This window comes from Leptosomus discolor, chromosome 2, assembly GCF_034619465.1.
Source record: "Leptosomus discolor isolate bLepDis1 chromosome 2, bLepDis1.hap2, whole genome shotgun sequence".
In the NCBI taxonomy this organism is placed as follows: Eukaryota; Metazoa; Chordata; class Aves; order Leptosomiformes; family Leptosomidae; genus Leptosomus; species Leptosomus discolor.
The window spans coordinates 52,116,436-52,135,031 of NC_141392.1; the positions used below are offsets into that span (position 1 = coordinate 52,116,436).

The 18,596-nt window shown below is 41.0% G+C and overlaps 1 protein-coding gene across 1 annotated transcript in view; it reads right to left on the bottom strand.

The window, feature by feature from the left end:
• The window catches only part of MAP3K4 (mitogen-activated protein kinase kinase kinase 4), a 73,560-nt gene extending 63,896 nt beyond the window's left edge, over positions 1-9,664 (bottom strand). The window contains exon 1 of the mRNA XM_086460408.1: positions 9,477-9,664. Within this exon, the coding sequence (XP_086316534.1) occupies positions 9,477-9,664 (188 nt within the window). The remainder of the gene's footprint in view (positions 1-9,476) is intronic.
• Between the last annotated feature and the right edge of the window lie 8,932 nt (positions 9,665-18,596).

Sequence of the window (18,596 nt, forward strand, 5' to 3'; positions counted from 1 at the left end):
ATTTAAATGGTGTACGTGTCACATATTCCCCTTGTTATTATACCTCCAGATAGTAAAAAAAAAAAAAAAAAAACCCACCCACATTGTTCACATTAAAACCTAACACTGACATACAGTAACGGAGATTCTTGACCTTGTATTCACATTTGAATCTCATATGCCGAGGTCAGCATTCCTGAGCAGTCAATGTTAAATCTTAGTCACCAATAACTTCTGATAGCTGCCAACAAATTAATAGGACTTAGCGTAACAAACTTGATAAGATTTCTAACAGTATAATTAAATTTGTCTTGAAACTAAGGACATTATCTTAAGAATAACAAATTAAAAAGCCAGACAATTTGGGTGAGCTATATGAAAGCAAATTTAGGTTGTTTTTTTTTTGAATGAGAATCACTGCCACAAAGATAAATTACAGATATAGTCCCTCTTAAAATTCTTCTAGTGTAAAAATGTTATAAGAACAGAAAAGTCTTCCAATTACGAAGGGCAAATGCAATTGGTCTTGTAAAAAGCACCACATTTCCATTAAGGCCGAGGGATCAGCTTCCTCCTGAGAAAAACAACTTTATTACCTTTGGAAAATACCAGTGCTACGCAAATGAACACCCATGTTTTTGGGTAAGGAACTGGAAGGAGTATCTGTCACCTGCTGCTTTCCCAAATTTTACAGAGAACAGGAGCACACAGACCCGTGCCACATCCCAGCAGCAGAACAAAAAGCAGTGAAAGCAACTTTGAGCTGGATGCGAGAACAGTAACAAGAGCTTTGGTGTTCCAAGTTTGCAGCTCGCAAGGATCTTGTAGACATTACTTTACTCTAGAAAAGAGGCATGTGGACAACTTAACTTGACAATGAAGCCTGGCAGAAAAACACCTAACGACAATCTCATAGTGGAAAATGGGAACTTCAGAGTATCATCTCTTCTGGCATGAGAGCTGTATGAAAAAAAAAAGGCAGGGAGGAACCACAAAACAAAAACATTGCTCTCTAAAGCACTTGTTGCCCTTGCAACTCTTCCTTGAGTTGGTTAAGTAAAAAGCAAGATTGCTACGCCTTTCATTTCTCAGGACCTGTTTTTCAAGCATGCTTCTGTAACTCAGTTTGTGTATCCTGTGATCACCCATACATCTGCACTATTCTTCCTTTCTACAGGAGGTGGCTAATCCTACCTAGTTAAAAGTATCCATTTCCCATCTCTTCTGAAAGCTAAAACATAAATATTTATGACGGTCACATTCAACCCTTCACAGATTACTCTAACCATAAAAGCAGGTATTATGTAAGGCACACCAACGTCAAGGCTAAAATGAATGGGGACAAAACAAAATTCGAACTTTATCTTAAATTCGAACTTTATCTTAAAATTAGAAGAAAGTTCAAAGGTGACAAAGTTGCTAAAGATAATGCCTGGAAGTAATCCAAGGAAACAAAAAAATATTTTGTCATGTTCCTGTCTTAAAATATCCTAAGCCGAAATATAGGGCTTTTCTGTATACTAAGTATTTCAAAATAACATTTTAAAGAGCAAATAGTACCAGCATAACAATTCCAGTTTTAAGAAATATTCAAATGCAAATTCAGCTGTACACAGCTACATTTTTCCTCCTAGAGAAATCAGGGGAAGGCAAGATATGTGACCTGTTGTGCCTATAGTCTAGGAATGAACAACCAACATGCTGGGGAAAACTTGAGTGGGGGCGGAGGGCAGAATTTACTTATAATAGAGATTGTAATTTTACCATTTTCTGCTGACGCTAACCGAAAAAAAGCACTTCCATCTTTCAGCATGTAAGTCTGCAGATGCAAATTTTACAGAATCTAAGTTTTCATTAGAACAGCTTACAGCAGAGAAGCTTGTAAGAGAACAAAAAACATTATGTAATATTTAAAAACTTTTAAAATCAAGTATGAAATGTAATGAAGCTTATTCACACAATTTTCTACAGGGATGAAGTAAAGAGCCTCAGAAATTACCAAGACTATAGTCACAGTAAGCTGAAACAAAAAGGTGAACCTGATCCAGGGCACCTTTTGTCTCCCATGTTGCACATCCCTGCCCCCTCTGCACAGAAGCCAACAATCATGTGAACTCAGTCACCACTTTGATGGGGGAAAAAAAACACACTAATTTTTTGGTGCATCAGTTACGCACCAGATCAATAACCTGAAGTGAAAACTCTACAGACACGTGACTGCTAGATCCAGAAAGAATGCAACGGCGGAGCTTGGCTTCCTCTCAGGGAGAGAGCAGGGGAAAGAAAGCAACCTGCTGTTCCAACACATTGAGCATAATGTGAAATCATGCCCTCAGTCACTCTCTTCTAGCTGCAGCTGAAGCAATTTATGACTGTCCTTTTTGCTTGCCACTGACACTTTGCCAGAAGTCACCAGCCCCCAAGATGCACAGGTGTAACTGTACCAACCCTGGCTCTTTACTGGTGCTGCCGAAACAACCCAGCTTAACTGGATTTTTCCAGCTTCAGCCACTTTAATTTTGATTAAGCAACCAAAGGTACTTAGAATCATAGAATCATTAAGTTGGAATAGACCTCTGAGATCATCAAGCCCAACTGGTGACCTAATACCACCGTGCCCACTAAACCATGTCCTGAAGTGCCACATCTACTTTTGAACACCTCTAGGGACGGTGACTCCACCATTGGAACCAGCCTGTTCCAATGTCTGACCACTCTTTCAGTAAAGAAATTTTTCCTAATGTCCAATCTAAACCTCCCCTGGCACAACTTGAGCCATTTCCTCTTGTCCTATTGCTTGTTACTTGGGAGAACAGACCGACCCCCACCTCACTACAGCCTCCTCTCAGGTAGCTGTAGAGAGCCATAAGGTCTCCCCTCAGCCTCCTCTTCTCCAAACTAAACAACCCCAGTTCCCCCAGCTGCTCCTCATAAGACCTGTTCTCCAGACCCTTAATGTTAGGCTAGGAAGTTTCATATGGCAGATATTCCTAGTTGGGGGGGGGGGCGGCAGCGGCGGGAGAAGGATGTTAGGAGACGAGAGTAGTAATTGCTAGTCCGGGTCAGCTGCAAAACTTAGGCAATTTTTTACTTGCAGCAACAATAAAAGCAAAATACTTAGGCAGGAAGGTGCTTAAGGTAATACCTGTAGTACCACTAGCAAGGACTGATTGAATTGCATAATTCCAGTAGCTTATTTATAAATTAACCTATGAACAATGGCTCATGTACAGAAACACTAAAACTTCATCAGTAAATAGTCAGAATGTAACAGTAGCCCTGTAAAAGCCATGCTTTGCTCACTGTGCATGCCTTGTTTATCTTTGAGGACTAACCTGTAGCATGGCTGCACAACACCCAACACTGCTGTGAAGTCCTGGCCTACATCTCGCCACCTGCTTTCAAACTACGGGTTTACACGACAGCCCTGCCAACAGTTAAGCATGACATACAATAAACCCCAGATCAGTAAGGCCCGAGAGAAATACAAAGCAAGTATCTCTGTTGCGAGATCAACAGTGCTTTGCAGTAAGAATTCGCTGTGATAGAACAACCACTATCTCTGCAGAAATCTACAAGGAAAAAAAGTCAATATTGGGGAAAAGACTAATATAAAGCTTAAGAGCTGAACAGCCAGTATTTAACTGATTCCCAATGACATCTTTTCCCCCTTGGTAACTCTCGATTAAGTTGTTTAATTAGAACAGAAGGAGCCAGCAAGTGTGAACACGCTTCACTTCTAGAGTAGACCTCAAGCACATGTCTGACTGTAGCCAGTTCCCATCATCACAAAGTTCCTTAATACTGTACTGAGAGCAACCTTTATTTTAAGAGAGAAATTCAAACAAAATCTGCTTCTCAAAATCTAGAAACTACTACAGTCAGTTTTGTAAATTACTAACACTTTGAAACTTTTCCCCAAATTCTCCTATATTCTTAGGCAGAGGCTTCTAAGTGCTTGATTATTATATTTATAAGAACGATACTGTCACAGAAAAATTTAATGAAGGCTACTGAAACAGCAGAGAGGTGTTGAAGCACCTTTTGATTGACCATAAAAATACAGTAAACTTCAAAAAGACAGAAATTTGCAAACAATGAGTTAAAAATAAATTAAGCAAAATGCAAATTAGTATTCATCGTATCTTTTTATTGCAAGCAGAAATAAGGGCTATTGAGACCTATTTAAATGATCTAAGGAAGTAATTTTTCTTCTGCAAGTTACACAAACTAGAAAGAAATATTAAAAAATAAATAAAATAGAGCCCTTATAACAGTTTTGGCAGTTCTTCATGTTCTCATCTCAGAAGAAATAATAATGAGAACTTCCTGTTCTTTTTTACTAGTAAATTTGGAAACAGAGAAAGTCTAACTAATTTTTCCATCTTGGATTATTAGAAGTTTTCATGCAAATTTGGATTATGACATGACAGCATTTACAGAAGAGGCATGTACACTAATCTCTGAGCACTTTTTTCCCCCCATTCACAAATAGATTATTTGATTAAAACTATGCCATATGTTATTTCAAAAAGAAAGAACAACAGACCAATTTAATTCTGACATTTCTCTATAATGTGTAAAAAGGTGTGAAAATGTTGATGGGCTTGTCAGGTTTCCACATCCACATTTAAGCCTGTGGGTGAGGCTGCAAACGGATCAAAGGTTAGAACTGTAGAAACAGGAGTTAAGAGAGCTTCACCCAGCCCAACTAGTATCCAGCTCTGTTCTCTTCAATGCCTCAGAACAACTAATGTCAAAACACTAACTGGCTTCAGTCACCATGCTTCACCCTTAGTGCTGATTTTTCAACCTCAACTATATCCTAACTCATCTTTGGGAAATTTTTTTTTTTTTAAAACTGAAATTTCCAAGAACACCACTTTTTTTTTTTTTTTAAATGAGAAGCTTTGAAATATATTTTCATCACTAAAGTAAAGATGGTTGAGCATTACATAGCATAGTGTAAAAGGACAGGTGCTGCAGTTAAGTTCTTGGCACCTGCACAAATCAGATCTCAAGGTCTTAAGCTACACACCCAAAAAATAAAGTATATTTCATTAAGAACTACTTATGAAAAATCTATACTAACAAATCTGAACGGATTTTCGGGAAAATTTAAGCCATATCAGGAAAAGGTACACACTACTGGGAAAAGAGTTACTATGACAGAAAGCGTTAAGCTGCTAGGCTCAACTATAAATATATAGAACATTGATAAACTGGGAAAGACAGACCTAGGACAAAAGATAACAAATAAGAACCATTCTTCCCCCACTCTCCTGTGCACAAACTTTGTCTTCCATCAGAAAGCTCCATTTCTAGATAAGAAAAAGCCACAGACTGGTTTTGATCCCTAAGTTTCAGTCCATCTTTTAGAACAAGTCAAAGTCTACAAGAACCCTGAAGGTAAAGCAGCACATGTAAGCCAAGGGCAGAATAAATCATACATTTATATCACATTAGAAAGTAACACATGACAGTCAATACCATTCACTGTTACCAGGACACAGAAGGAACAGAATGAATTTCCTCCTTCTACGCTGCGACAGCAGGAGACATTTAACAGGGCAATAAAGTTATACCGCATCTTGTCTGGATCCAGAATAAACCTGATCAAGGATCATGGCAAGCTGATGCAATTTTACATACAGGGTTTTTGGACTGGACATGAGTGAACATTTGACAACGCAGTAATGCTCAAACTCGGGTGTTAGAGCAAACATTCTGGATTGGCTTTATGTGTACAGTTGGCCAAGGATCAGCATGGGACAACTATCAGCTCTTTAAACGAACGAGCTTCTAAGTTATTTCTAAAAATTCAGAAGTTACTCAGTTAATAGATTACAGGCTAAACATAGCATCAATGCAATTAACACTTGAGAGGAGAAGAAAACTTAAAGAAAGTAATAGCCCTGCAAACGTAAATGGCATATACAACAGCAAATCCAACCACACAGCTGAAGAAATAAAAGCAGAGATATCTGTGCTGACAGAGGTCAACATACTACTTGACTAGCAGTGGGTAGTATAAAAAATTGTTATCTATTTCTATTTTAGATGCAGCTTAAAAGAATGGTTTGTACATAATTTAAGAAACATTGTTATCATGGAAACTCTTTATAAGCCTCTCAAAATCCCAGTTTGCTTCCTAAAATAAAAATTACTGCATATCCCTTATCCTTTCCTTTAAATTCAGCAGATCTGGTTTTCATCACAGCACGGTTAGCATTCCACAAGGGCCAATATCACCATCTTACATAATAGCAAAACCAACCTTGACAGAGACAGCGCTAATTAACAGACACGAAAACAACTCAGACAGCCACACAACGCAGACTAATCCTTGCTGCTACAAATGCCGCAGATAACTCGACTAGCACTTCATGTGTGTTTAGGCGTAGGTAGAGCAATCAGTCATTCATCCCAATCTTGCACATGTAAACAAGAAAATGCAATACACGAAGAATAGAGATTACATCTTACCTCATTTAAACGCATGGGGGAAAATAAAACCAAAAATGGATGGTAAAACTCTATACATTTCAATCATTTTTCCTACTGAAGTTATAATCCTAAGTTAATAAAACAATTTTAAACTCTTTCACTGCTGACACACTACCAGTCATACAGATAGTTTGGCAAACAGAAAAATAGGCTGAGCACAACTCATGACATGACCTCGGGCTTCCCCCAAACAGATGCTGCAGACTGACAGCCCAATTCATTGTCATCATAGAGCCAACAAATCGAACAGACAGACCACCAAAAAATTCCCCTGCATGGAGGAAGCCTCCACGTTAACTCATAATTCTGTCCCGCCTTATTCACAGCCTTGCTCCTTCCTTCACCCCTTGCACTGGATGTATGCCAGAAGAGGGCTACAAACCATCAAGGCACAAGTCAGAGTAGCCCTAGGGCTCTTCATGCCTTCGAAGTGCCACCAAAATTGGCATCCCAACAAAGGCAATGCTTAAGGACTCATTTTTCTTTCGATTTTATGCCAGAAAATTCTTGGAAAAGCCTAAAACTGGGCTCAGAAAATTTAAAGCCTATAGGCCATAACCAAAAAGCACCAAACACATACCTGTTTTAATTAGCATTCTAAATTATGTAAGTGGAAACATCTTATTTCAAAAACTTTGTTTCCTTTGTTACAAGGATCGATAACTCAACGTAAATTCTTCCCAAATTTTTTAGTAGTATCTTTTCATTTATCCATAACCACTGCAGACTGTCCAACGTCCAAGTGCAATCCTATCTCAAAATCAACATCTGCTCATAGGTTCCCCCAGTATTTTTCAGTTTAGAGCTGCCTCCCCTCTCTCCCTACCCCAAAGCATATGTTTCAAGAAGAAAGACCTCAGAAAAAGTTTGGGTTTGGAGAGGGATTCTCAATCAAATGCTTTGGACTAAGGACTGTATAATTCAAAAAAAGCCATGACTATATTGCATGCTTGCCTTAGATTTACAAAATATATAATTGCATTTATATTCTGACAAGACACAGAATCCTTACACAAAGGCAGTTTTCCAACACATAAGGCAGTCTCACAACAATAAATCAATAAACTTTCTTTTAAACAAATGTAGGTGTATTGCTAATGAGAATGACTAAGTACTTCTCCAACAGAATTAAATTTAACTTATGAAGAATGCATTATACCAGTGCACACCAGTGCCAGCCAGAACTCTTTATCGTAAGAACACATTCATGCTCTACAAACAGGATTAACAGCTATCTGCCACCAACTGGATTTCAGATTCCCAAGCCTGCACACAGTCCCACTGATTTCAACAAGATTCTGACCTCACAGCCACAAGACTGAACACCTAACAACTGCAAAATGTAAATCACCTCAACTTTGATCGTGTGGAAAAAGCTTCATACAGATACTTTGCTCTTGTATTACTTTTAAGAAAAAGTAATTTAAAAAAGCCAGAGAAGCAGTGCTGTTCTAAAGCAGATGTGAAGTTGATACACAAAGTACACACAGATGTGAATCACAGCGGAGTACATACATCACCCTACACAAATTAAGGCTACCTAATTGTTTTGAGACATCTCCTTCCCACCCACCAGCTCACTCTGAAATAACTAATTCAATTTTCATTTGCTGGGTAAAGTTGCCACCACACTATCCACACCCACATCCGACTCATATAAACTGTCCTTTAATAAGCAGAATCCAGCGGAGGTCAGAAATGGCCCTAGACAGGAAATGCCTGGGTGTTTTCCATTCAGGCACTGCAGATTAGTCTTCTACATGAAGACAGCCCAGGTCGAGGGTCATGCTGTTGTACAGACTTACTCTTAAATAATTTTCTGCTTAACCTGCACTATTCCTCTTTGAAGATACTGTAAAAAGGAACTTGGAAGCTTATAAATTCAAGCTACCCTACTGGCATTTTTATTTCATAATATTTCTGTTAGATCTAATTAACTGTTATATACCTTCTGGTCTTGGCATTCTCATGACGTCAGAAAAACAAATCATTAAAATACATTAATGAAAAGTCAAACCAGTCAATGTTCAACACCATAGCCTCAATCCAAACCGGAGTGCATCACCACTTCCCTTGTATTACATCGGTACGGAACACTAGCTTGCAATATCCAAGAATGATCTCAGGAACAAAGCTTTTTTGCACAGCGCACCTGGAACAGAATACGCCTAACTATCGCCTTGCAGTGTTAATCGATCACACAAGCGTTTTAAAAAACGTTTCCTGAATGCCTCCTAGTGAGAAGTGAAGTGCATCAACAGGATGTTATTTCAAAAGGAGAAATAATTGCCAGCGAATTAATAACTTGGACTTATGCAACACTTCTACAGCCAGTTGGAAACACTAAACCATGAAGTAACTCGCATCCCCATCTCTCAGCAGGGCACAGATGGAGACTTGCAAAAAGCCAATCTGCAGGTCAGCACATTCAGGAGCTAATAGCAGTTGCAAAAGGCTTGAGGCACCACAGCGCCAGACCTCTTTGTGCAAGATTGGTTTGGGTTTTTTTTCAAACCGTATCTCCTTACAAATACCGATTGCAACGTTGCCAGGAGCGATACTCCCAAGATCCTGCTGTTTTATCGGCGTGCCAGAGAGAACCTAACTACCTGGTTGTAATCACGGCTGCTATAAACGCGAGGCGCCCTTCCAGAAGGCAGGGTTGCTATCGCTGCCGCTCACAAGTCACGGAGCACAGGTCACACTCCGCCAGCCCCGCGGGGGGCTCCAGCAGCCCCTCCCGCTCCTCTCCGCACGCTTCTCCGCCACCGGCGGGGCCAGCCCCGGCCCCCGCCAAAAGCCGCCCCCGGGAGCCGGTCCTGCGAGTGCCCCAGAAACACCCGTTTGCTCCTGCCGCTCAACCGGGGGGGGGGGGGGGGGGGGGGGGGGAAGGGGGAAGGAAACGATGTGTTTTTAATTGCAAAGCGCCCACAAAACACCGCCTTACCCACCGCAGCCACTAGAGATTCCTTATCGAGGCACCCTCTCACCCGACGGGCGCTTTGCAAAAGCAGCCGCAGCAGCCGCCGCCGGGGCTTTCGCGGGGCGAAGGCACCGGGGGGAGGGAAGGCCCCCAGCGCACCCCCAGCAAGGCAGCGCTCCTGACGCCGTGCCCGGCGCCCGCGGGCGAGGCAGCCTGCGCCCGCGCAGGGCAGAGCCGGCGGCCAGCACTCGCCATCGCCGGCTCGGCGGCGGCCCCGGCCCCCCGCCAGGATCCGGCAGCAGGCGGCCTGCGCCGCTCTCTGCACGTAGCTCCCTATTTGGCAGCGCTGGGTACTGACCTCCCCGGCGGCGGCGGCGGCTCCTCCATGGCGGCAGCGGCAGAGACCAGCGCGGCGACGTCTCTCATGCATGCACCGAGGCCCGCATGGCGGCGGATCGCACTGCGCGGCCCGGCCTGGCCCGCTGCGGCGCCGGGGGTGCAGCGAGGAGAGGGAGCGAGGGAGGGGGGGGGTCTCTACCCAGCTGCAGGAATCCGGCCGCGCAAAGCCGCCCGCGCGGCCGCCATCTTGAAAACAGCCTCTGAGGGCAGAGAAGCCGGGAGCATCGCTACGGCGCGCGAGGAGGGACCGGCCGAGCCAGAGGCGCCCGCTCCGCCGCGGCCGGGCGGGGAGCGGCCAGGGGCGTGGGCTGCCCCCGCCCGCTGCCCCCGCCGGGGGGGCGCCCGCCCCTCACGCAGGCGGTGGGGACGGGGCGCGCTGTGAAACGGCGGCGTGTCCCTCTCGGGACGCGGGTGGTGTTCTTCCCGCCGCGGCGGGCGGGCGGGCGGGGGGGGCCGCGCTGACTCCGGCGCCGGGCGGGGATGGAGGCGCGGCGGGAGCCGCTGGCCCGCCAGCTGGCGCCTGGCTCCGTCCCCACCGTGACAGAGCTGTCCGCCGTTATCCACCGCCGTTCACCACGGGGGCGGGGGCTCTCGAAAACTGCACAACTTTAGCAGCCAGGGATAGAAGATCTAACTACCGAGGGGAAGATGGTTTACCTCAGCAGGTACCAGCTCCCCGCAGCCTGCTTACGGGATGGCCAAAGCGTGCTGGGGCTGGAGCTGCCACCGCCTCCTCCAAGTAGCTGAAGGCATGGAAGGCCCTGGAGGTCCCCGTGAGGGGAGGGGGTACACGGAAGAACGGCCAGGGGTGCTCACAGCTTTGCAGCCAACACACACGCACACACACCCACACACACACACCCCGCCCCAAACAGGCATCATTTATTCTGCTGCTTGTGGAGTAGCTTGTTTCATTTTATAAACCTTGCCTTTCTAAAGCCTGCAGCAGCACTGCTTATTGGCCTTGAGCAGCGAACTGGAGCCACGTTATCCATTTGGAAACACAGGGAGGAAAAATGTAATTTCCTAAGCTATATCTTGGCTGGAATACCAACGTTAACGCCCTTCAAAGACAGAAAAGTGCCATGAGTTATTTAATTGTTACAGTTGGTGAGAGCGAGCCTTATTCTTTGTTTTATGTGACTGGAAGCATGGCAGCAAACCCTGGCATCAGTAACGTGTATACAAACAGCGTATGTTATTTCTGAAGAGTGAAATTTGAACTTGGACTGAAATCAATGTTAGGTTATGCTTTATATGTAGTTCTTTCATTAAATTAACTGTACAATAAATTTACACAAATTCTAGCCTGATACTAAAGTTTGGTTGTAAAGTCACTGTTCATTATATAGAGTTGTCCATGTATCTGTCCAAGTTTAAGAAACTAAGTTTCTACAAATTCATTTTAACAGGCCATTTGAAATAAGAATACAAAGAAAAAAAGCCGAAATGCAGAAAGTACTTCTACTATTCATTTATCATCTTAATAAATACATGCATTAAAATGTGGGACCAGATGGATAACATTATGCAGGAAGCCAGTTCCCTGTTTTCTCTAGGTGAAGAAAAATACCTGGATTATCATGACCCTGATGGTCAAGACATTCAGCATTTACGTGCAGAATTATTACCTAAGATTACCTAATATAATGTAAAAAAGCAGCATTTAACATGTTAATGATTTTCGGTCAAATACTTGAGCCCAAAACTAAAGAGCAGTTCTAAAGGCAGATACACACGATACATTCTTACTAATCTGTCATGGTGAACAAAACCTAGAAACTATAGATGAAGAAAGTCAACATCAGAAATCCTGAAGTGCTAACCTGATAAATGACTTGTCATCTCCATAAAAACATAAATTCTTTAAATCTAAAGCAAAGCTGCTTATTTCACGGCACGGTATGCATTTTTTTTATATGATGGTAAGTAACAAAGGCTCAATGTCATTGATGAAACGATTGCACAGCAATGGCTTTTAGCATTCTTTTCGGCTATGTTATGGATCATCGCCTGACACCATCTCTTCAGTTACTTGCAGGGCGGAGAAGTTTTTATGTTCAGCAATCGCAGCAAATTTTTTCAGCTGCTTTGCTTCTTCAATCAAAACAGTCAGCATAGTGGTATGTTAGAAGCACAGAGTTTTCATTAACTAGGAAAAAAATCATCTGATACTACCTTTTGCCACAAATGTGATGGCATGATGGTGTGGATGCTCACATGTCCTAGGGGCCCTTGGCAAAGGTGAAAACGGGGACTGCCTACTGCCACCACTTTCTGTAAATATTAAGATGATTTACTGAAGCAAATTGGGGTTCACTGGAGCCTCCCAAACAAGGAGGCCCAGAATAAACTTCCCTGCATGCCTCTTCCCCTTTCCCTTTAGGGCAACCCGACGATTGGGTTGCATCACATTCTTGTGGTGTACCATAGAGAATATGCTAAAACTCAGATAACTGGCCAAGCAAAGCAAGGCTGTAAGTTTAATACAATGGCACTTCTTTGTCTGCAGTAGGCTATAGTGAGCAACGTAACTCCTGGCATCCAGGAGAAAATTGTGAGGGTAGAGGTTTATGAATGGCCTACAGAGAACTTGGAAGGAAAGGAAAAGAGATGGAGGAATATATAGAACTGAAACAGCAGTTGACATAAGACTGTAAGTTGACATAAGAACCTACACAGACATAATATTTAACAAAGACAAACAAGTTACAAGTCTTACAAAAATTGATATGCACAAAAATATTATTTTAAGTATTTTTTGGCTTCTTTTAAGGAATGTCTTTTTATTTCAAAGACTTCCTGAGTGCCAGTTTGTGAGTCTAAACATATCAGCATTGCACAGGGGCATGGAAATTGATAGATGAAATCGTTAATTCTGGTTCCACTACTGGAACAGAAGGCGGCACAAAATTAAAACAGGTATCACAATGAATGATATCTTAATCTGTGTTGAAAATGGAGTCAAAATATTAGTAATATTAATGGATTTTATTGTCTGATGTGGCAAAATCATGACCCCAAAATTCTAGGTTTAAAAATACCCAGGCAACTGTCAAAGCAGACAAACTTATTTCAGTTTAACTTCTGTTTTCTAAAGTTTTAGGATTAATTTTCTTCTTTTCTTCATCAACCATGTAAGTTTATATTTTCAGTAGATACTGCAATTTCTTACAAATTGCTTTCTGTTCCAGCAGCATGCCTTTTATTACACCAGCAGTCCTAGAACTTGCAATAAAAAATTAAAAGATGGCAGTAGCATCCTAGTAACAAAGACAGGTCTCTCAAATATTAAATTTTTACTGCAACTACCCTTTATTTTCTATGTGTTCCTGGGGCATAGATTCTGTTATTCCTTTCTTCTCTATTCATCACAAGTATCAGACAGGATTGTACATGCAGCTGTGCTTCTGCTGTTTGTGAGATCTATAGCTTTTTTCTAGATACAAAAAATACTACTGAAGAAAAAGAATTATTTGGTCCATGTAGGTAATTAAATGTTTTACAAATATCTTTCAAAATTTTTCTCCCAATACCTGTCACAATGCCAAACTTTTATTTCACATTATGAATGTTATGCAGAACAAGGCACTTGTTCTTTTTTTTAACAGTTAATGAAACTTAGCAGTCAGATGGTTCTTCACTGAGAACTACATGCAAAAATGAAATTCTTGACAAAAACAGCTTTGTAGATTTAGTTTTTCCTTCCAGTAAATTATTTATTTTAATTCCACTAAAATCTGTTTAAAAGTAAAAGCAAAGTTAATTAGACATAGTCCCCCTTTCAGCAGTAGACACTGGAAAGCAGCCTATTAGGTATAGTTAGTCTACATCTAGTTACATGTGCTGAAGATGGAATTTTCATTTTTTCTTGATCACCTAATCTGTGCAATGAGATGAAGAGTAAAAAATGAAAAATACCTGCATTTAATATCTAGAAGACAATCTGATACCATTTCTTTGTTACGTAGATATTGCAACTAGCTACTCCAGAGTCAAAATAAAATACCAAGATGTATTTCTACCTGGAATTATGCAGATTCTTCCATCTACAGTTTTGTTGCTTTCACAGAAGATCAGGTTGGGGATTTCTTTGAAAGAAACGGAACTCAGTTTTCAGTGTCGTAAAATTTGAGCTTTGCTGCAATTGATTTGAAGTCTGAACCTCTGAAAGAAATTAAGGAGTCACGCTGTATATACCCCTGTTCAATCATCCGTTACCACTGTGATTCATTCATTTCAGAAGCTTGCATGATAGCTGCCAAAGCTTGTTCAGCAGCATGGTTTAACATCCGTGCTATAATAGGAGCCAACTAGTTTGACGGAGGTAGAGTATTTCTGTCTGAACACTGTCATCTCACATGCTGCATGTCAGATCACACAGTGCTTGATACCATTAGCTCATCACTATTAAAGGAGTATTTGTTAGTAAGAGTAGCATGAGGTCAGAAACATTCCTGGGATCATTGTATTATCACTTCAACTGGATATTATTACTTTTGGTACTTCCTGTCCTAAAAAGCAACTTTATGTAACATTGCCTCTGCCATTATTAAAATGGCATGACCCACATAAGAGAAGGGTGAACCTCAGCTGTGCTTAAAGCAGTACGCTTTTACTGAGTAAAGCTGGGTTTTGGGCATAGCGTCTGTAAAGCTGGGCATAGCTAAAACCACTGGCTGGTATTCAACAGTACCTAGGCACTGGACATAGAAATGTCCCTGAATCAACACATGCGTGTAACAGCCTGGCTACAATAGCTCATGTCTTCCCAAGAACTGACTTTGGACCTGTGAAAATAACTGCACTGAATTCAGTGCTACTTGAACTTGATTATACACAGTATGCTTGCTTAAAGTTAGCTTGGCTCCTGCTGAAGCACTCTGTAATTCTTTCCCCAACCGTGCAACAGACATACTCAGTGACCAGCCATGGGACATTTATAAACAAGACCAAGATTATTGCAGTGCTTGTTTGCATTTGTGTTCGTTATAGTAACTTCACGTTCAAAGTAGCTCCAGTGAACAATTGGGCCCCATCCTCTGAAACCATGTTTGTGGACTGGGATCATATCCATCTGTTTTCTCTGTGTGCCTGACAGTGCAATTTAGTGCATTGTTAGGTGCAACTCTCCCTGTCTTCAAGCATCTTGCAAGTGTGAGCACTTGCTTATTTTAAAAGTTTTAAAGCGATACTATTTATTTTCAGGAAAAAAAAAAAAAAAAAGAGTTGCAGACTTTATCTTTTAAAATATGTGATTGTGCATCTGAGATTCTTTCTATATCCACCCTAAAGCAGCTGTGTTATCCCAACCAAAACCAGCTGTGAGATCTATATCAAACTTCCCTGCCCAGGAATATCTTCTACAGCTCCGCTCCATCTCTCCTCCTTCCAACAGCTCTTTCTATATAACGTGAGAGTCGTCACAGAAAAGCAGCATAGCTGGCATATTCTTTTACCCCAGCCATTCCCGGCTGTTACATCAGCTGTATGGAGTTACAAGCAGCCATGAGAAAATTTTAATCTTCATTTTATGCTAATCCCTGCAAACATTTATATACACATCAGTTCACTTATATAATAGGCACGCTGAAATCAGTGGACAACCCTGGGAGAACAGTTACTCATATATATAAATGTTTATAGGATTCATTTCCTCCTTTTGATCTGAATCATCTGGAATAGTTTAGCACCCACAACTCCACAAGGTGAGTTTCAAGGTATAATCCTGTTGATGGCTTGGTTCTGGTGAACAGCAATGGGAACTAAGATATTCTCCACTTGTCGCAATGGCCCCCTAACTAGAGGACAGCAAGATAGTAATTTATTCTACAATGCCCAGTTGTTTCCAGTTCTGCAGTGTTTCAGGTTTTATCTTAGACCTTCGTTTCTGTCCACTTTGTTACTTAAAAAAAGCTGATAACTCATTGTGAACATAACTATTTTCATCTTTCTAAATACTCACACAGTTCCTACAGTATAAAACACTCTAAAGAGATAATCACATGCCATTTGACATTATTTCAATGCATTCAGATGTTTTTATTCTCATTTGGGTCTTATTGACCCCTATCACTATTTTTATAATTGTTTTACCTTTCCTCTTCTTCACAGGTACTGATGCTTATTTTGAGACACATCCATGCTAGGAAACATAGCACACAGCACTTGAAATAACTGTTGAATGATGTGAGCTAATCTGCTTTCCTGGCAGCAGCTGTCTCTCCATCTACTGCCAGCTGAGAAGTCCAGTTTATGACCCTTGTAGTAGGGAGCTGAGATCCATGTGACATTCTCTGCTGAGCAGCTACAGAAGAGGTAGCCTTCATGCATTTAGCACCTCTGTGAGGCAGTTCACAAGGAGTCATGGATGTTAGTTATAAATGACACTACTTTTGAAACCTTCCTAGACAAAAATAATGGAGAACCAGAAAGGACAGTGCTGGAATCTCTGGAAGAGCTACGAAAAGCTGGACAGCAAAACCTAACAGCTCCTTCCCCCATTTTTCCTTCTTTTCTCCCTCCCCAGAGACCTTCAACCAAGCAAATCTTGTATATTCCATAGAATTTTAAAGAGTCTTTTTCCCCCTATCCATTTTGTATGATGGAGTTCACACACCCTTCTATGAAGAATCAGAACACCACAGATCTGCAGGTATCACACAGCATTTGGCTGCCCTTCTCAGTACCTTCTACTGAGATGAGAGATCCCTGGGATCTCCAGGTGCATTATAAACAGTTGTTGCCCAGCTGGTAAATTGTAAAGCAATGTATTATACCTGTTGGTTTGCTTAACTGAGACAGGTTTCTGAGCCCTTTTCCTCTTGCCAGCTTAAGCAGCTGTCTTCTCATCTCATTAGCCAGGAGACTCTCTGAAGTTGTTTAGGGAGGCATGTGTCTGTTTGGGACTGAGGAGACCAAGTACCAGGTAAAGTGGATGATCTAATCATTCCTGCTATCCCAGAAGCATGGGAGGGTGGATTAAATAAAAAAATAAAATGCCAGTGATCTCAACTGTATTATTTGTAAGATCCATAACATATGCAGGCTTTTTCTAACAGTTTCAGAATTTAATCAGAATGGCCTTCATGCATTTGTGAGTAAAAAATGATGCTGTATCAAACATATTTATGCTCCTCACCTTTCCAAAAATCTGCCTTCAGGTACTCTACATTTTGACCTCTCCTAAGGATGAGTATAGGTTCAAATAACACGCATCAGAATAGAAAGCAACACAAAGCTGACTGTCTGAACCATGACCAAAGTTACTGAAGCATCATGTGACTTCTGACTTCAGAATTCCCGTATTTTCGTAATTAAATTTACAACTGTAATATTTCAGCACTGGCATGTACATGTTTCATCTTTTGAATTAGACTGCATACGACCCAAAGCAAAAAATTCAATCATTCAACCAGGTACTCTATGAAGGTGAAGTGTTCACATTTACTATGGAATTCAAGGGATAAAATTATTCCAGAACAAATGTTTTTGGTACAAAGACAGGAAATCAGATTGTTGGGTTGGGGTTTTTGGGGGGTTGATTTGTTTGCGGGTTTTTTGGTTTTGCTTGGTTTGGGTTTTTTTAATGGCTGCAGAATCTTCTTATGGAGCTCTATGGCAGTTTATAGTTGCAACGAGCACAAATCTTACCGCAGTTATACCTATATCCCTGGTAATGCTGTTGTCCCACACATAGCATAACAGTTCCTTCTGTTTTAGTTGTTGGTGGGAAAATATGTTACAGATGAATTAAATATAATCTACATCTAGTATGTTGACTAACATGTGATTTAGATTTACCCGTGCAGCCATGATGTTTTGAAAAAGGAAAAGAAATTTTGGGAAAATTTGAAAAATATTGTTAGATTTTATTTTAGTGTAAGTATTTTTTATTACCACAGCAACAGCCTTAGTGGAAGTATGAAAGGGTGCATCATTTTGCTTTTTTTTTCCTAGGCTTATAAATTTCCCAAAAAAACTTCTCAATGAACCAATACTTACCGGATTCAGACTCCATTCAAGAAAGGGTTTTGTCAAAATTTGGACAAAATTCATTTAACAATTTGGAATCTCATTCATGTTCTTTCATGACTAAGAAAAAAAGAATTATGGATTGTTTTACTTCTTTTTTTCCTACAAACCAGAATTCGAAAAACCACAGTGAAGTGGCATTGAAATACTTCAGCTGAACAGCACCTGAAAAAAAATCATTTGCCAATGGAACTATGCATACATAGGTAATACATGCCAAAATTCATCTCAGTCTAAGGCCAATGCAGTTACTGCTTTGCAGTCACTACCTTACTAATGGTCAGGGAAGAACAGAATATCAAGGAAACAATTATTTCTAGTGCATCTGCCAAAGGAAGTAGCAGAATCTGAGACAGCAGTGTCTGTTAACAAGTATTAGATTTTTGTGTTGTTTTGGTTTAAAAGATGAAGATAAAGTTCCTGTTATCTTTACGGAAATACAGTTTGTCTCATCAATGAATGGCAATGGTATCACTGATACCATGACTGTGTTTGGCTTGAGATAAAAAAGAGTGATGTCACTAATCTTAACCAATTAAGATGTTAAAATACTATGTAACCCAAACATAACTTGTAACTTCATTCTGTTTTTCTTAGCACTGTGAATGCTTCTTTTGTTAAAAGATGGTTGCTATCAACATCTTTGGGTGGATTTCACTGTGACTGAGGATACAATTGGCTTTGGTTTTTTAAGAGTAGCTATTTTAACTTTAGATTGCACTCTGAAGCCTTTTGATTACACAGCAGTTGCTCT